Genomic DNA, 20,456 nt, shown 5'->3' on the forward strand with positions numbered 1-20,456 from the left:
ATAGGGCAATTTGAAATTGGGCCTACAGCTGGGCTGGTTTGAGTGGTGGGGCTTTTGTCCTCTGGTCTATTGACAGATGTTTTGACTGAGGGAGTATGACCTGGGTCAGCTTTGTCAGATCTTGGAAGCTGGGATGTTTGACCATATGCTATATTTGGAATGGCAAGGTTCGGCTCCAAGGAGTTACTTTCTCTGTACATTTCCTTCAAGCTTGGGAGGGTTTCTTCTTCATGTTTTGGCTCTTTCACGCGGGTGAAGGAGCTTAGCTCCTTTCACGTGTTATATCGGAATTTTCCTCCAAACAGTGGCATGGGTTTTCAAACCGCACGAGATTATTTTAGTTGCTGCTTGTGTTGATCTCCATCTTGTGTTGCTGCTCATGCTTCCTGCATCAGTTGGTATTAGAGCACAAGCAATCTCCTACGAATGCCCAACGGGATGAAGAAGTCATTGCACCTAACGTCGGCCAGGCTAATCTAGCTGCAGAGAACGAAGAAGTCCAAAATAAGTGAGGACTTTCATACACAGTTAGACACCCATGGATCTGAGAGTGCCTTCGAGAGCCCTTTTCATGGCTAAGCGTCGTGTAAGGGATCACAAAAAAAAAAGAGTAATAAAGGGAAATGAAGAATAGAAGATTGATGCGGCGCCTAATAATTAGATTTGGAGGATAGTGGCTTAAACTTGAGGTTGAGTTTTTTTCAAGCTGGGGTGAATGATACAAAACGCATGGCGTTTGTCAAATCTTTTTATTTTTATTTCCTATTTTCGTCATTTTATTTGTAGTATTTTTTTGGGGCGTCAAAACTTGTCTATTTAGCTTGATTTTGGTGTTTCTAGAATGGTTTTTCGATTACCTATCTAAAGAGCCCAAGATGACGCAATTTGAACTTGATTTGGCTAAGTTATAGGTAGTTTTAGGATATGGTAAGTTTCTATTACGGGATTACTATTTTAGGACTATCTTAGTCATATTTCTTGCTATTATTTTTGTTGCTTTAGATAGAAGATGGTGAATCATTTTTAGGCAAGTATTTAGGTTGCTATTCTTAGATTTTGACTCTATATTATGTAATGGCATGAGAAAAGAAAGAGAATTGAATAAAGTTTATTTTTGGGACATCATTTGTGAAGAGAGCATTGGCCCTTTCACATGGGTGAAGGAGCTTGGCTCCTTTCACTTGTTATATTGGAGTTTTCCTCCAAGCTGTGGCATGGGTTTTCAAACCCCCACGAGATTTTTTTAGTTGCTGCTTGTGTTGATCTCCATCTTGTGTTGCCGCTTACGCTCCCCGCATCAACATTCAAGCATGAGGAGTGTTAGATGTGTATATGTGCCTAAGGATACTTTGGTCTTTGTACTTATTTCTCTTTCATATAAATACATAAGTGAGGGGGAGCTCATCTCCAACTTACACTCTTTCCTTCATTCTCTTCTCCTCTCTTCTCTTCTCCAACAAGAGAGAAGTTCGGTTGCAGAATGCAGAAGAAGTGAAAAATATGAGAGCTAAGATGGGTTTCTATAGGGCTTTTCTTGTTTGGAAAGGCAAAATGAAGGAAAATACCTTTCAAACGGCTATAAAACGGTAAAAATGGCTAAAAATTTGGGTAAAACAGTAAAAAAGGGAAATGATAAATGCGCCTCTTTTCATTACTTGGGACACCCAGCTAGTGTATCTATGACTGAAAAGGTGCTGATGTATTTCACATTAGGAATGAAGTGACCTGATTGCCACGTACAATGCAGCTGGATGTCCCAACTGATGAAAAGGGGTGCATTTATCATTTCCCAAAACCTTAATATAGACGTTTGGTGGCATTTCTGTAAATTTTTTTTAAAAAAATACTGCGTTCCAACAATTTGGTGGCATTTTGTTTCGCTCCGTTTCGGCCCGAACACACCAAAATAGACTGGAACAAGCCGTAATGGACCGTAACATGGAAAAAATTGGGGTTTGTTATCCATTTTCCTTACTAAGTCAAAACAATATTCCATCTGCTCTGGCCGGAACAAAATGAAATTCACAACTAAAACTATTACTAAGGAAATCATGAACAATTTCAATGTATATTCCACAATTTTGTCAGGTCGTCATGCTATTTATTGCAGATTCTTTCTGAGAAATAGTTAATAATTGAAACAAATAATTTTAATCTTGATAATATTGCTATGGTTTAAAAAAACAAAAGCAATTGAAACCCTTAATTTTTTTTATCCGTTTGACAGACGCAACATGTTCGTATGCATTTTACTTACACAAACAACCATGGTTTAGATTGTCATTGTTATTCTTTCAACACAACATACATGGCTTTCATAAACTTTGACCCTTTTCTCTCTCAAAGATTAGGGCTGATGTGCTTAAAAGTTATTGATTCCTCCCTTCATACATACTCTCTATTTAAGGTGCCTATATAGCATGGATACATTAGATGAACTTATGTGCCTATTTTTAATACGTATTGGGTTTCATGGGATTTGTGTTTTCTAATATTGTCAAATTAAAATATTCTTCTACGGATGGATAATGTGAAAATTCGTTTAATATTTTTGGTATGGGACCCTCCATTTTTTAGTTGATTGATTGCCATGCATTTTTGGTCCAATATTGTTAGTCCCACCGTAATTGATTTTTATTTTGCTGCTGGTTCAATTTTTTTTTTTCATATTTAAGGTCGTTGGCATTAAGAGACCGGCCTACAGAAAATGCTGGCATGGTGTCTGTCCAGCTTGCTGCACTTGGAGCCTTTTCAACTTCACCAATTCACATCTCACTCTTTGATGCTCGAGTAATTGCCTGGAGAACACGTGTAGTATCCCTACAAGGTACTGCATTCTTTTATTCTATGTGACCTCATCAAATAGATTCGCTTGGTTACTTAATTATTTTTGGAAGAATATTGTTGGACGATGGCTACGACAGCATTCTAAATAGGTAGTCTTGTATGCTTCAAGTGATTTTATATCATCTCCTTTGATCCTTTGATTACTCAATCCTTTCAAAGTTAGAGAGGTGCTTCAAGCCTAGTTGTGTAGGAGTTTCAAAGTCCAGCATTGGGGAACACAAGGCCAAAATTGCATGCTCGCAAGCACAAACCCTAAGAATCTGACTCGATTGACCTCAATTGCAGTTTTCTTTAATTATCAAAACCAACCTTGCTAGACACCCATATGATCATGTCACTTGCCATGATATTAAGGTATTATTTTTATCAATATCAAGAAATAATAATGTAGAGAAGAAAGAGAAGAATAAGAGAGAAATGGATAAAGGAAGACAACTAAATAGGGTTATGTCCCTGTTAGGGGTTCTTGTCTCCTTTATTCATATCTCTTAAGTCAACGAAGAAGGAAATTACACGTATGCCATTTTAGGACTACTGCAACTTAAAACACAACAGAATAAAAATCATTATTTGTGTTTGAAGACTCCCCCCTCAAGCTAATGCATTGATATCACACATTTTCATCTTGCAAAGAAGATATTGCTAATGGCCTCGAGGAAAAGCTTTGGAGAGAACTCTAGCTAGCTGATCTTTAGATTGACCATTTGGAACTGTAATGGCCTTGGCCTCCACCTTGTATCTGACAAAATGACCAATCAACCTCTGTGTGCTTGGTTTTCATGAAAAATTGAATTAGAAGTTATATATATGGCAGCCTGGTAACGATACTTAAAATCATAAAGAAATATTGGATTTTCTTCAAAGAGATGGCGAAGAGATGACGGGAGGACTGGCATTGTCGCCATTGCCAGTACCAAAACTTCAGTTGGCGAAAAAAATGCAGAATAAGTAATCAAATCACAATGAAATTGTTGGTGGGTAGGAAGGGGTTTGATCATAGAAGAAATTAAAAGGTAAGTAATGGGAACTGGTATTGCTCCCCCTGTCAGTATCTCAATTTCGAATGGCGGAAAAGCTATCGCTGGTGCCGCAGGAACAAATTCCCTTCTAGATGGGTGCCACGGCCTTTTGGCCGTTCCCTAGATCCGGACTTGGCCCTAGCTGAGAGCGATTTATGGCCTGACTCTGGCTCTATCTCTCATAGGTCCGAAGGTTCTTCGATCTTGTGCATCTCGGGGAAGGAACTGGATGTACGAATGAAGACCCTAAAAGCTTGCCTGATTGGGACAAGAGCCCTTTTAGTTCCTTAGAGAAACTTTGGCTTTGGGCTCAAAAGAGCTGGAATATCCCATCCTTGTAGTGCCCTTGTATTTTGTCGGATGAGGAAATCCTCTTTATGTTCGAATCAGAATTGCAGGTTGCTAAGGTTCTTTCTAGTAGTAAAGAGTTTTTGGAACCTCACCTACGTTCGCTCACTCTGTGGACTAAGGAATTTATTCAAAGCGAGGAAGCTCTTTGGGTTAAATTCTATGGTATCCCTTTACATGCTTGGGCCGTTTCAACGGTGGAGGCTAAGGAAGCCTCTTTGGATGGGTCCTAGAAACAAAGATGGAGGGGAATCACCAGCACTGCATGAGCTTTGTTTCGGCAAAAATTCAAGCCCCTAGGAGGTCTTTCTCAGACTCCTGTGTTAGAATTAGAGTCTTGAACCTTGTCTACAGAATTGGAGTTGAAATTCTTGAGCCTTTTGTTTGCTCTGCAATTTCTTGCCCATCTGTCTCCTTGGCTCGGTGGTTGCCTGTTGCCCGTTCGGCTTCGGTCTCGGTCGTGGGGCATAGTCGGGGCCCCGATGTCTCTTTCGTACCCCGCCTATTTTCAAATTTCAAATCTTCCATCTCTGGTGCTCTGCCTAATGTGGGTTTTGAGTCTAGCTTTGTGTCTGGGTTTGGCAGGCCCTCAACTCATGTGAGCCTGTCGGTGGAGTCCGAGGCGCAGACTTCCCTGTCCCTAAGCGGAAAGTTAAGTGGCTTGATGTTGAGGGCAATCTTGGTTCAAATCTTATGGTCAGGGTGGGCCCTGACACTCCGTCTTACATCTAGGGTTGGCTTCTGGAAAATTTTGTAGGGGTTAAGACAAATTTCTCTCTTTTGTGGGTAGATTTGACCCTATTTCTGTATGGCCTGTCCCATCTTTATTTATTATATGGTCTTTTGAGGTGGGCCTCATTGATCCTATCGCAATGGAATAATTATTTCAGGTCCCGAGTAGTGGAAAGTTGTATGGTCACTAATAGGGTGTTTATTAGTTCCGTATCTGCATAACAATGAGTATTTGAAGGAGTTTCTCGACTTCATTTGTTTCTCTGGGCGTTTTTGGTATCCTGATTCATTTTTGTTCTGGACAACTAATATATCTTTTGGAAATGGAGGATCAAGGCAATTCTAGTAGTCCGTCTGCTTTCTCCGATGGAAGGAGACGCTTATTCACGGAGGTAGTGATTCTAGAAAACATCCTGAAGAGGATTAAAGCGATGTCCTATGATGAAGAAAGGGCCTCTATATGGACCCGATGCCAAAAGAGATAGCCGACGATCTGCTTCGCAAGCAGTGGGAAATATTTAAACTAGAAGCTCAGGACTGCCCTTTCACCTTAGCTCGTGTCACTGGGTCAAGTGAGGTTAGGGTAACCCAATTGCCACTATTTGCGCATCCTTCTTCAAATTCCTTTTGGCTGAAGAAAGGGATTGGAGGAGGCTAAATTGGGAAGCTAATAAGATCGTTGTTATCCGTCAAGTGGAAGAGATGATCGTTGATAGAAAAATCCCTAGTTGCTTGGAGCGGGTTCCGGAGGAGCTTCTCATAGAAATGCTGGACTTTCATAGAAATGCCGGACTTTCTAATCCAGCATATCTTGGACGAAACAGAGAAGTTTGCAGTTTAGATGACCTGGTAAGATGGGCTATAACCAAGTTTGGTCTAAATGGTGGGTGTACTTTTAGACTGTAAAGGAAAGAGTTACTGTTTTTTGGCTTTGTTTGTCTTACTTTCCTGGTCAAGGGTTTGCCCGCACCAATTTGATATTTTGTAATTTAGTGCGGGACTCCTGGTCCCTACTGTATTTCTAATATCAATGAAATATGTCATCTTTCAAAAAAAAAAAATATGGCAGACTGATTGTCAGTGTAGAGTTACATAGATTTATCAACTCTTACTCCCATTTCTCTAAGAAGTGTTTTGAGCCACATAAGCTCAGAAGTCTCATGAGCTATGGCCCTATACTCTGCCTCTACAGTGGACATAGCAACACAACACGCTTCTTGCTCTTCCATGTCACGAGGTTACCTCCAAAAAGTATGCAATAGCCACTAGTAGAATTACGATAAGTGTGAGAACACGTTTACTAGGCTAGCCCTTCATATATCAAAAGATTCAAAACATGGATGGGGGTGCTGATATCATTTCCCTATCTTTTTATTTCCACTCTTTAAGGAAAAAAACCCTAGTTGCTAACTTGCTATTTTCTTAGAGAAATAGAAAACCCTAGTTACCATAGGATCCGATGAACTGCTTCCCAAGGTTGCCAGAGCGGGAAGCGAAAGCGGGAAGCGAAGCAGGAAGTGGGAAGTGAAAGCTCTCAGGAGGGTGGGAAGCGTGAAGGGTCGAAGAATTTTTTTAATAGTTAAATATTTAAAAGAAATTTAAAATATAAAAAATTACTAAAAAATATAAGAAATAATTATAGGAACGAAATATTTAAAAAAATGCTTTTTATTAAAAGATCCAACATTTACTTAAAGGAAAATCAGTATCAGCTGAAATGCCAGTGTTGACCAGTCTGTTGACCAGTGCTTGACAAGAAGAAAAATTTTTAGAAATCAAATTATGAGATTTTTACCGTACTTTTGAGATTTAATAATGTTTGGTTATGATAGAATTTATGAATTTTTAAAATTAGAAAAATACCCCATCGTTTGGAAGTTAAGATTTTGACCCGACCCCTTTTTTTGAATTTTGTACTAGAATTGGAAAGTCGACTTTTTATCCTTTTAGATTTGGGTCATGAAACTATTTTTAATAGATTCAAATGGGGGTTATTCCCTTATTTACATGTAAATCTTAAGTACTTAAATAACTTTACATGTAAATACTAAGAAGAGGAAGAGAAGAGGACTAGCAAGAAATACGGAGGGTAGATAGGAAACGCGCTTCCCATAGAGTGAGAATCGCATTTCCCACGTTTTTGAAACGGGATTCCCAAAAATCGGGGAATCTTCAAAAACGTGGGAAATCAAGAAGATTCCCGTTTCCGAATCGATTTTCGGGGAATCGAGATTTTCCATTATGAGTAGAGATTCCTGCTTCCTTGCTGCTTCCAAGTGTGTGGATTTAGGTGAGTGTATGAATATGCTAACTGTACTCATGATATATGCAATATCTGGATGATTGATCATGATGCAAATAAAATTTCCTATCAATCTCTGATGTCCTCTTGGATCGATAATCAAATTTCCCTATTGGTCATCCAATTTGTGGCTTTGCTTTATGGACTTTATGCTGGTTTTGCTGCTACCTTTCTTGTCTCTTTCAACAAGTCAATAACATATTTTTGCCGCAATATAAAGATACCTCTCTTTACCTAAAGATACCTTTCTTGTCTCTTTCAACAAGTCAACCACTCTTCCATTTTTGCTCAAACTTCACCAAAACCTCTCCCATATCCTCCTTGAAATTTTCGCCCCCCCTTTTCTTTGGATTTCTTTTTTTGGAAACCCTAAAATCCAAAACCCTTTATCTCTTGTTTTTGTTGAACCCTAATTTTCTTCCCGTATTTTTCTCATCCAGTAACACCACACCTTTTTCTTCATGTCCTAAATAGTTATTCCGTGTGTTAAATGATTCCGGATCTTCTTTCAGAAGTTTTTTTCATGAGTTGGTAATTGTTTCTTCTTTGGGGCAGCATACTACCTCTGTGTTTGTTGGTGTACCTGTATGGAAAATGGTTGTGGTAAGATTTGTGTGATGAGATTGGTGGTTGTGGAGTTCAGCCACCTGTTGAAGTGACTGTGTTGTCTTGGTTTGTGGTGGTTGTCGGTTGGTTGATGTGATTGATTGGTGGTGGTTGTTTGTTTGTTTGTGATTTGTGTTGTGGTGGTGGTCGGTTGTTTTGGGTTGTGATTGTTGTGTTGGTGATCTGTGGTGGTGGAGATCTGTAAGTGATTGTTATTGTGGTTGTGTTGGTGATTAGTTGCAATTCAGTATGACTGCCTCCCTTTCTTCCTCCGCAGTTGTGGGTTCCTCGACCACCATGACACTACCTATGGTTCCGATGACATCCATCAAATTGAACGGATCCAATTATCCAACATGGTGTCGATCCGTTCAGATTTTTCTTCGTGCTCAAGGAAGTCCTCTTATCTTACCAAGGATCTGCCTACACTTGAGGACAAGACGTATGATAATTGGATTTAGGAGGACGCTCATATTCAGACTCTCCTATTCCATAGTATGGATCCTCAGATTGCCAAGCACATGATGTTTCTTGATTCGGCCAAGGCTGTTTGACTTCATGCAGAGAATTTGTATTCTGGTGAAAATATTATCACACGGATATGTGACACTTATTCAGCGCTTCTCTGCCTACAGCGAGGTGATCTGCCTGTTTTTGCCTACTATTCTGGATTTACTCATCTATGTGAGCAGCTGGATTCATACATGTCGTCTTTGAATGATTTGATCGTCTTGGACAAGCAGAAGAGTGATCTTCGTGTTGTCCAGTTTCATGACAGTTTGGGACGTGAATTTTTACATGCCAGGCAGTTGATTGTGGGCTGAGGTTCCTTATCGTGCCTGGCAGAGTCATTTTTCTAGAGCTCAGCATGCTCTACGTAATGATGTTCCTGATTTCTCTACTATTGAGCGATCTGCTCTTACCGTCCAGTCTAGTTGTGGACGTAGATCTCGAGGTGGCCGTCGATGTGGTACTAGTCGTGATTCAGGGAGAGGCTGGGGATGAGGAGGCCGTGGATCCCGTTACCGTTCTCATTGTCATTTGGATGGGCATACTGTTAACTACTGGTGTGACTTTCATCCTGAGTTGTGACCACCTCGGACTGCTCATCTTGTTTCTAGTACGACTGTAGAGACCACTACTGTTACCCCTTCTCAGCCGGAGTTTTCTGACACTTTGATGGTTTCACGTTATGAGTATGAGGCTTTCTGCGCTCACAGGAGAAAGGGAAACAAGTCACTGCCACTTTGGCCACGGAAGGTAGTCGCACATCATGCTTCCTTATTCATCCCGGTTCATGGCTCATTGACTCTGGAGCCTCTCACCATATGATTGGTAATAGCGACATTCTTCATTCCTTTCAGCGTGCCTTTGCATCATCATTTGTTACCTTGGCTAATGGAGCAATGTCTCCCGTTTCTGGCAATGGGGATATCTCTCTTAGTACTAGCATAAATCTTTCTTCTGTCTTGTATGTTCCAAGTTTCCGTTGTAGTTTGGTTTCAGTTAATCGACTTACTCGTTCTCTTTACTGCTCCGTGACATTTTTTACTTCTTATTGCGTCTTTTAGGATCTTGCAACTAGGAGGAGGATTGGCTTGGGCCGTGAGGTAGATGGTCTTTACTACTTTGATCGTGAGGCGCCTCCCAGAGCATTGCAGACTTCTGGAGACTCCTTTCTCTCTCACTGTCGTCTTAGTCACCCTCCAGCAGATCATCTTCAGCTTTTGTCGATTATGTCGTTGTCAGTTAGTCCTTTTCATTGTGAGTTGTCTCAGTTTGGAAAGCACCATCGCGTGTCTTTCCCGTTTAGGTCTATCAGTCATGTATCGAGTTCATTTTAGTCAGTCCATTCAGATGTTTGGGGTCCTATTCGAACTCCATCAATATTTGGTTATAGGTATTTTCTTCTGTTTGTTGATGATTATTCACCCATGTCATGTTTATATATAATAAAAGATCATTCGGAGGTATTTACTATGTTTTGTTCTTTTTATGTGGAAGTATCAACTGAATGCTCATGTTCTATTAAATGCTTACGAACTGATAATGCACGTGAATATTTTTCTACTTCTAATGGTTTTCAGTAGTTTCTGTCTAGTAATGGCATTATTCACCAATCTTCTTGCGGTCATACCTCTCAAGAAAATGGTGTTGCTAAGAGGAAGCTTCGTTACCTTGTTGATATGGCATGCACCCTTCTATTTCAGATGAATGTACTGAAGACACATTGGGTTGATGCCATCCTTACCTCTGCATTCCTAGCGAACCCCCTTCTACTGTCCTAGGGAATCGCTCACCCTTCTTTGTTTTACACCCCTCACCAAATTCGTTTCCATTGCTACCCCATGTCTTTGGTAGTACATGCTTTCTTCATAACCTTGCCCCTCGTCTGGACAAGTTAGATCATCGTGCCATTATGTAACGACCACTTTTTGACACTTTCTCTCAATTCCTTAAATTTTGAATTTTAGACCGTTAGATCGTATATCGAGGATCGAGATCATCGATCCACTTTAGACCAACCCTTGATCCCGAAATAGGATCTCTTATTCATCCTTGATCTACTCAGATCAATCGGTCCAGAGATCAATGACTCTTGTTAATCTATTCTATATTTGTTTTGGTAGCTTGGGGATTAAGTTTTCCGCGGAATAAGAAATCATTTGAAACATATTAAATAAGAAAGTAAGTCATATTAGGGAAAACCTACCCTCATTAAATGAAAATCCAGTAAAATATAAAGAAAGGAGGAGATAAATAAGATAGGTTGGAGATTTGATCTCCACTTTTGAGGGAGATCTTGAACACCTCTTTTGGTGGGATAGATTGATTCACTTAAAATTCAAATTCCCTAATTAGTAGCAAATTACTTTATGGAAAAGATCTTGTAGTTATAAGATTTGGCAACTTACCTTTATTGCTAAACTCTTTTGGTGGGATAGATTGATTCACTTAATTCAAATCCCCTAATTAGTAGCAAATTACTTTGTGGAAAAGATCTTGTAGTTATAAGATTTGGCAACTTACCTTTATTGCTAAACTCTTTTGGTGGGATAGATTGATTCACTTAATTCAAATCCCCTAATTAGTAGCAAATTACTTTGTGGAAAAGATCTTGTAGTTATAAGATTTGGCAACTTACCTTTATTGCTAAACTCTTTTGGTGGGATAGATTGATTCACTTAAAAATTCAAATTCCCTAATTAGTAGCAAATTACTTTGTGGAAAAGATCTTGTAGTTATAAGATTTGTCAACTTACCTTTATTGCTAAACTCTTTTGGTGGGATAGATTGATTCACTTAAAAATTCAAATTCCGTAATTAGTAGCAAATTACTTTATGGAAAAGATCTTGTAGTTATAAGATTAGGCAACTTACCTTTATTGCTAAACTCTTTTGGTGGGATAGATTGATTCACTTAATTCAAATCCCCTAATTAGTAGCAAATTACTTTGTAGAAAAGATCTTGTAGTTATAAGATTTGGCAACTTACTTTTATTGCTAAACAAAAAGGAAGGAATATAGGTGATTCCCCATATCATGCAAAAAACAAAGAAAAGAAAAAGAAACCCACACCCCACTCTTGCTTCCTTTATATATTGCCTATATTTGTCCTTGCCTTAGTCTCCTTGTACACAATAACAATAGGAAGAAAAGAAGAGAAGAAAGAAAAAGGGAGAAGAAAGAGAAGTCTTGTAGATCCTTAAGAGAAGAATTCACTTCCTTCTACTTTTCGTGACTAAACAAGTAAGTACCCTTATTACCTTCCTTGTCTTATTGTGTTTTCTCTTTGTCCCAAAATGGACCAGATTTAATGATGTAATGAGTAGTTTTCCTTGGTCCCAAAATGGACCAGATTTAACACTGCTTTTGTGTGTTATTGTTGCTCCCAAAATGGACCAAATTAAGCGTTGTTTTGTATGTTGTTCTCGGTCCCAAAACGGGACAGCAACTTAATGTCTTCGCGTATGTATTTTCCGTCCCAAAACGGGACAACAACTTAATGTTTTCGCATATGTATTTTCCGTCTCAAAACAGGACAGCAACTTAATGTTTTCTCGTATGTGTTTTCCGTCCCAAAACGGGACAGCAACTTAATGTTTTCTCGTATGTGTTTTCCGTCCCAAAACGGGACAGTAACTTAATGTTTTCGCGTATGTATTTTCCGTCCCAAAACGGGACAGCAAATTAATATTTTTGCGTATGTATTTTCCGTCCCAAAACGGGACAGCAACTTAATGTTTTCACATATGTACTTTCCGTCCCAAAACGGGACAGCAGTATAGTGTTTCAGTATGGGTGTTTTTACGTCCAAAACTGGGCAGCAATATGATGGTTTGATGTACGAGTTTTATGCCCTTAAACATGACAGCTATTAGTGTTTTTTAGTGTGACGGTTTGCTCGAACAAGGCACAATATGGTGTAATTAAGAGTATGCGTGAGTCCCACTACGGGACAGGATCAAGATTAATTAGTGTACAAATTTTTAGCAACTTGAACCTAGTCTAAACTGCCATTCTCTACACTCAACTATGTGACTTCAGGATCGTTGCACTCTACTCTCTAACAGGAGCTATCTCATCCTACTGCGTTTGTAAGATTAAGGCAGGTGATAGCTAACTTTGTTCGTATGGCTTTCAATTCATGCAACAAGAATGGTGAAGTATCTAAATTTTTATGGCTTTCTAAACTATTCTATGAGGAATGAAATTTTGTCTCTTGTATTACATGTTGGAAATGAATCTGATTTCTAATAAAGAATTATCAGTTTAAATTGCTTTTATCACATGAAATAACTTGGAAGTCGTATGGAAACATAAAAAAATATCCAAAGAGGAAATGGGAAAGGGTGATAGGAAACCATTGAGTTATCCCCGTAAACAAAGGTATACAACTTGGGGGAAACGCGCACCTCCCAGTTGATGTCGGAATCCTACGGAGACCAAGAGTCCCTAGGCGGTATGATCTACCGTAATAAGCCCACGCGGAGTCGACCGTGTTGGCAAGGGCAACAAGCTAGCGGGAGCTGGAGTGCCCTGGGTTTAAATGAAATTGTTACGATAAGAATGTGGTAGATTTATAATTGTTCCTAATGATTATTGAACTATTCTCTTTCAGTTATTAGTACATTTGTTCACCCTAAATGATTTTTCTATTCAATTGCAGAAGGTTTTAGTAAATCATTATTTGAAAATTTTCAATTACCTTATCTATAATATGGATCTTGATATGTTGTTTTAAATTGAATTCTTATACTGGTTCAGTTCTATCATCCTGCTAACCTTATTTTTATCCCCAGGATTAGAGAATTCTAATGAGGGTGCGTTTGCGCACGAGGACGTCTAGGAGCGTAGGATGATGGGAGCAAATAATTAAGGAAGACGATACCCTTCGTTAACCCCTTTGAATTTATTTTAAATTGGCTAGTTCGAGACTTTACTTAATTGAGTAAATTGGTTTTAAGTTAAAGTTATTGTAAGGAGACATTTTGGAAATGGAATAAGAGCGATGGCTATTTAATTTTCATATATGGTTTTAAAAAAAAAATAAAATTATGGGTATTTTGGCAGGTGTTTGCTTGTAGCAATCCGGTCATGGAAATCGGGTCGTTACACATTAAATGTGTTTTTCTTGGCTACTCAAGAACTCAGAACGGCTATCGCTGTTATAGCTCTCAACTTTGTCATGTGTATGTGACGGCAAACGTCACCTTTTTCTAGGATGTTCCTTATTTCACAGGTTCCACTGTACATCCCAGGATGGATCCACCTCTTCCCTTAGCTGCACTTGTTCCATCCACTGCGTCACTATACTCCACGGGCATTTGGTTGTGTTTCCTTTGTTAACAACTTGGCCCTGGGTTTGGATAAATTAGTCCCTAGGGCTGAGCGTTGTGTCTTTTTGGGCTACTCTCGTACCCAGAAAGGTTACAAGTGTTACAACCTAGCCTTCGTTGACTCTTTGTCTCCGCATATGTTACCTTTTTGAGTCTCTTTCCTTCTTTTCTACCCCTACTTAGTATGGGCCTGCTATCTCTACCTCACGTCTCCCTCTTCCTCCTCCGGTTCTTCTCGAGCCGGTTCCACCATCTCCTCCTCCTTCAGAGGTATTTGTGCCTCCCCATGCATTGGATTCATCCCCTTTACATGTTTCAGCAGTGTCCCCTCCGCCTGCTACTACAAAGGTCTATCAGCGGCCTCGGAATGCAGGTCCTACTCCACCTCCTCTCGAGGCGTCATCTTCTCAGCTAGAGATACCAGATTCTTCCTCTCAGGTACCTTCTTCGTCCTTCAAATGTACTTGCAGACGCCCGTATTGCCTCGCGCACTCACTCCCGCACTACTGCTCATCCTATTTCATCTTTGGGGTGTTTGGATGCCAAAAAAGTGGAAATATTTTGGGCTTTTGTTGGAATATAAAGCGCCAGACGTCGTTTGGTTATTTTTTTTAAAAACACTTTTTGACTACTTGGCTTGTCGGTAGCCGGTCAGCCCACGTGGCATTCAACTTAAAGCCGAATTGCAAACCACCAAATCGATGAAATTTGGCTTGGATATTTGTGGAATATGAATTTTGAAACACTTTTTCTACTTCCAACGTTCTCCTTGCCACATTCTCGCAACCAAATGTTTCTAACGACTATTTTACCACCTAAATTCCAGATGTAATCATTACAACCAAACAACACATTTGAAAGCCACTACCCAAATTCCCTTTGACTTCTTATTCCACTCCTCCCCTAGCCACCCCAGACGAACCAAACACAACACTTGTGTTTCTTATGATCATCTTACCCCGTCATTCCGTGGTTTTGTCTCCTCTTAGTCTTCTATTTTCTTGCCTACGTCTGTGCAGGAGGTTCTTGCTCACACAGGGTGGCGTGCTGCTATGGAAGGTGAGATGACCGCTCTTCAGGGCAATCATACTTGGGATATAGTTGCTCCTTCTACTGGTGCTCATCCTGTCGGGTGTCGATGGGTCAATGCCATCAAATATGTTCCGGATGGGATAGTTGAGCGCCTTAAGGCGTGCTTGGTTGTCAAAGGGTACACTCAAACCTACGGGATTGACTACACTGAGACCTTCTCTCATGTTGCCAAAATTCCCTCTGTGCGTGTTCTGATTTCTGTTGCCGTCAACCATGGATGACCACTGTATCAGCTTGACGTAAAAAATTCCTTCCTCCATTGAGATTTGGCCGAGGAGGTGTACATGGAGCAACCTCCTGGGTATGTTGCCCAGGGGGAGATGTCCTCCTCAGTATGTCGACTTCGCAGATCTTTGTATGGTCTCAAGCAATCCCCTCGAGCTTGGTTTGGAAAGTTCAGTGATGCTGTCATGAGGTATGGCATGAGGTAATGTGCAGTTGACCATTCATTGTTTAGTCATCAGTCAGGTACTGGCCATGTCCTTCTAATAGTGTATGTAGATGTTATCACTAGGAGTGATACGGTTGGTATACAACGGTTGACAGTTTTTCTAGAGAAAGAATTCTCCACAATGGCCATGCCCTTCTATTGCCCTCCTCAGTATGTCGCCTTCAATACTTTTTGGGGATTTTGGTAGGGTGTTAGTCTCTCCCTCTCACAGAGGAAGTATGTGTTGGATCTTCTAGATGAGATAGGGTTGCTTGGTATGAAACCGGCTACTACTCCCATGGACCCAAATACAAAGCTCCACCCGTAAGAGGGTGACTTGCTACATGACCCTGGTAGATACCGAAGGCTTGTTGGGAAACTCATATACGTCATAGTTATTCGCCCAGATGTCTTACGCAGTGGGGGTTGTTAGCCAGTTCATGAGTTCCCCTCGTACATCACACTGGGAACTGTGCATCAGATTCTTCGATATTTGAAAAACGCTCCAGGAAAAGGGTTGCTTTTCAAAAGACATGGGGATCAGAGGGTAGAAGGCTACAATGATGCTGAATGGGTGTGTTCTCTAGCAGATTGACGCTCCACGACTGGCTATTGTACCTTTGTGGGAGGGAACTTCCTGTCCTGGAGAATCAATAAACAAAATGTCGTAGTCAAGTCAAGTGCTAAAGTCGAATATGGAGCCATGTCACATACTAGCAGTGACCTTATCTAGCTTCGTTCACTCTTATCTGAGATTGGATTTCCATCACCATTACCATCTCAGTTGTACTGTGACAACAAGGCAGCAATTCACATTGCTACCAATCCGGTCTTTCACGAGCATACTAAGCACAAAGAGATTGACTGCTATTCCATATGACACAGGATCCAAGAAAGCGAGAGATGCACTACCTCTACTCGATCGGAAGATCAGCTTGTCGATGCTCTCACCAAGCCCCTAAGTAAGGCTAGACTAAGTTATTGTTGGAACAAGCTTGGAATGCTCATTATATACATTCCAGCTTGAGGGGGAGTGATAGAAGTGTCTATTGTGTAGCATGCCTAAGGGAATTTTAGTCTTTGTATCTTTTCCCTTTGTATAAATACATAAGTGAGGGGGAGCAATACATAACTCACTCTTTTTCCTCTCTCTCTTTCCTTCGACAGAGACTTCACTTTCCAGTTATAGATGTAAGATATCCATCATCAATATTAACATTATCATTTTTAGGATATGGAAAAAAGGAAAGAAAGTTATCGGTCTTGTTAGCTATGTAGACTGAAGCCCATGAATCGATGATCCAAGACGTAGGGGATAACAAAGAGGCATGATGAGCAAAAGCATAATGAAGATTTGATGGCTCTACAATGGTCATGAAGCTCGAAGATGACTCTAGAGTTCCAAGGTGCCTGCGAAGGTCATCAATGACTTGATCTTTGGGATCACCAGAACGATTACTTAAGGTCTAGAATTGGGATTGTTGAATCATATTGTAATAAGCTCATAAAGGCATGTAATTATTACGGAAGGATTTACTTGTAATGATATTAATTATGTCATTAACATAAGTTCGATTAGAGAGGAGTCATTTTTTGGCGCTTTCTATCCTCCCAAAACCCTATGGCTCTTCTTCTTCCACCCACATTCCTCTTCTCTATTTTTTTATTTCCTATTCCAACGTTGTATCAGTTCAGTCACTTTCCTTTCTCTCTCGCCTTTCCCCTTTTTTCCACTGCACCCGACAAGTGATTACTGCAAACGACTGACGTCAACAGTAGTACAACCATGTTTTGAAGCTGAGAAATGGTAGTAAGTATGTTGAGCATGATTTTACAAGGTTTCTGGTGAGTTTTGAGATTTTTTTTAGCATGATTCGATAGTCTATTGTGATGTTTTCTTGAAAATTTTTATGAAACTGGAGTGATCAGCTCAATGAAAGGTTTGTGCAGTGGGAAATGGCAACCGTTTGGTCTAGAATAAAAATCTTGAAAGATCCAATCTGATCTCACAGGATTTGGAGAAATGTGGAGGGACATGTGTTTTTTCGCCATATATTTTGCTTCCCCCATTTTGTTTTTATTCATAGGTCACAATAGGACGACCATAGTTGCTGGAAATGCCTACCCTAAGTGGGAAATGCGTTTCCGATACTGGAACAAACGGTTTTTAAACAAGTGTGAAACGCAGCAGAAACGCCTAGGAAGCATATGGGAAATGTATGGGAAATGTGGGGGAGACGTATGGGAAACGTGGGGGAAATGTGTGGGAGTCGTGTTTCCAAGAAAGGGTCGTGTTTCCAAGAAAGGGAAACGACTATTTTTCCTTGAAAACGTGTTTCCTTCATAACATTTTACATATTTTTCCGAAGGGAAATGTTTCACCCCTTGTAATTAATGGGACCATCCCATGTAGTGTAAAAGAAGTCATATACACTAAAGGGGGCTGTTTCAAGTAAAAAACGGGGGTGAATATATCACTTATCTTCGCTCTTTTTGTTTACTGGGGACAATCCAATCTAGTATAAAAGAGGAGTCACTTTGAATATGTTTGATATATCATATTCTAGATTCTAGTACTAGAATTTTCATGTGTTACCATCAAATTTCTTATGTGTCTCCCTTAGGTTTCATGTATGTTTCACTCGTGTTTTCCTTAGGTTTCATGTAAGTTCCCCTGGTGTTTACCAAGACGTTTCCCAATGCGTTTCACATTCATTTTTCTATGGATTTCCGTTTCTCGTTTCCCCTTTAATTTTTTTCACGAGTTTCACATTTGCGTTTCATGTTTCGTTTCTGGTATCCATTTCCCGACCTGGTAACTATGAGGGCGACCAATTGTGTTTGCATCTATTCTGTCCGATGTTGTTTATTGCTCAACTATGCTTGTTGCGACGACCAAGATGTCGACTTCTGTGACTTCAGAGGTTACCAGTAGAGCTACCGGGGTCATGCAAAATGGATCTGGTGTAATAGGGTTGAGTGATACCCCTAATCCCATGAAAACCAAAGTTAAAGTTGCTGGTCTAATAGGGATGAGTAATACCCCTACTACAATGATAACCACAGTTATACTGTTGTCATAGTCAACATGTTGAAACTTCCAGGAAAAACAAGTTTATAATTATGACTGTTGTCATATGATGCCTTGATGTGGTTGGGTACCTTCAAGTAGTCGAACCCTCCACACACCCAAACACACACAATTCGAAGTTTTTCCTTGAAGTTTCAACTTGTTGACTATGACAATAGTCATGATTATAAACAGACTTGCGATTGCCCTTCTCTCTCACGACCCCTACTCTAATCAAAAGACTAAAGGCCACTACTATAGGTGACAAAGATAAATCAATAGAAAAAAACTTTGATGCTCTCCGCTCCTCTTTTCTTTCTATATTTTGTATCTTATTACCTTGGGTAGAATAGAATTTGTGTCTTTAGCTAAGCATGGGAGGGATTTGGATCTCCGGTCCGAGGATAGTTTTAGGAGTCGTTTTATTTATTCTTCATTATTTTGTATAAGCAATTATGGATGATAGATAGGTTTCTGACTATTTCATAAGGTCTGCAGTGACTCCATTTTCTTTTAGTTTTAAGGTAACCTTTCAAAAGGAGTTTTATCACTTATAATTCTCAATTTCTTCTTTACTTTCTTTAATCCTGATATCGTAGTAAGACATTGTTTCGTTGTTCACTGCTGGAGGTGATTTTTCCATGTTTTTTTTTCATTTGACTAGTAGGCTAGATGATCTCTGCCAATCCATTAAATCCCTAGTCCGTGTTGGGTAGTTGAATTGAACTATATTTAGGTTTCATACATTGTTTGGTTTTCTTCTAGGTCTAATTTTTGTTACTCTGAACCTTGTACAGATTCAAGAACTTTTCCCGGGCCATTTGTTGTAGTTGACATTTCAAAAAAGGATGAGGTATCTGTGGGAATTTGCTTTTTCTTGTGATGGAAATTAATTGGAACTGTGTAAAATTATTCTGTTATAATTTTTTTTTTTAAATTATTCTGTTATTATTATCTTTGCTTGAATTTATTGTTTTGGATAATTGGCAGGAAGGGGTTTCCCTTGTAGTTTCTCCTTTGTTAAGGATACACAATGAAAGTGGATTCTCCATAGAATTGCGTTTTCGGCGTCCACATGAAGCAGAAGCTGAATCTGCTTCGGTTTTGCTAAGGGATGGGGATACAATTGATGACTCTATGGCAGTGTTTGATGCTTTAGATCTGTCTGGAGGCTCAAAAAAGGCATTGATATCGTTAAGTCTTGGTAAGCATTGGCTGCTTTGATTGTTTCTTATTATTATAATTCTGATTAAAAAGTCACTATATTGCTAGTAATTGTTGACCCCCAGCTATCTTGCTGCAATTTTAGTTGCTCCTTCTTGAATGCTTAATTCGGTGCTTTCAAATTAGCTTCTTCCACCTTATCCTAGTTACCAATTAGTCCCTGCTTTGCAAAATTATTGCTACACAATCATTTAATAGTTTCATATTTTCCAATTAGACCTTGCTTTAGAAAATAATTGCCATACAATCCAAACATCAGTTACTTTTCTTTTAAAAATTTTAAAATGACAAAATTGCCCACTACCCTCTCTTTCTCTCTCTCTCCCCGGTTCGCCGACCCACTAGGCCACCATCTCTCTCTCTCTCTCTCTCTCTCTCTCTCAACGTCAACCCTTAAGGAAAGTGATATATTCAGTCCCTTTTCTTCATCTGACCACCCCATCTAATGTGTTCTTGACTGGTCTTTTTGACCTAAATGGGGTGGCCCAGGAAAGAAAAGGGAGGGAATATTTCATTTTCCTTGTTTGGATTTTTGAACAAAGTAGACCCACCTTACATTAAAAAAATTGCATTCATCTATGCGCAGACATCATATAATGTATATGTTGGGCTCACTTTGTTCAAAGATCCAAATCCTTCATTTGTCGGGCCCTAATGTAAATGGGCATTGCCCAAACATTCATCTCCATAGGATGATTCTAACTCTTTCGAACAGCAGAGAATTACGTACGGCATCATTTGTCTACGGATAGGGTTAGGATCATCCTGTGGAGATGATTTTTGGGCCAGAGTCTATTTAAGTTGAGGCCAAACTAGTGAATGGTTTGGATCATAGTTGCCGGAAACTCCTTGGGCAGGTGGGAAACATGTTTCCCCTAAAACACGTTTCTCGCGGGTGGGAAACTCATTTCCCATAAAAATTGGGAAACGCGTTTTTGAAACGTTT

The 20,456-nt window shown here is 39.7% G+C and overlaps 1 protein-coding gene across 6 annotated transcripts in view; it reads left to right on the plus strand.

The window, feature by feature from the left end:
* Positions 1-20,456, plus strand: part of LOC143849602 (vacuolar protein sorting-associated protein, putative (DUF1162)) — a 130,849-nt gene that overhangs the window by 57,722 nt on the left and 52,671 nt on the right. For all 6 annotated transcript variants that reach the window (XR_013235729.1, XM_077358674.1, XM_077358675.1 and 3 more), the window contains 3 exons: positions 2,676-2,827; positions 19,084-19,139; positions 19,277-19,490. Coding sequence is in view for 5 of the 6 variants with exons in the window: in XM_077358674.1 (XP_077214789.1) it covers positions 2,676-2,827; positions 19,084-19,139; positions 19,277-19,490 (422 nt within the window). In the remaining variant the exon portion in view is untranslated. The remainder of the gene's footprint in view (positions 1-2,675; positions 2,828-19,083; positions 19,140-19,276; positions 19,491-20,456) is intronic.

Source organism: Tasmannia lanceolata, unplaced genomic scaffold, assembly GCF_043159265.1.
Source record: "Tasmannia lanceolata isolate RefF3 unplaced genomic scaffold, GAP_Taslan_0.1 ptg000018l, whole genome shotgun sequence".
In the NCBI taxonomy this organism is placed as follows: domain Eukaryota; kingdom Viridiplantae; phylum Streptophyta; class Magnoliopsida; order Canellales; family Winteraceae; genus Tasmannia; species Tasmannia lanceolata.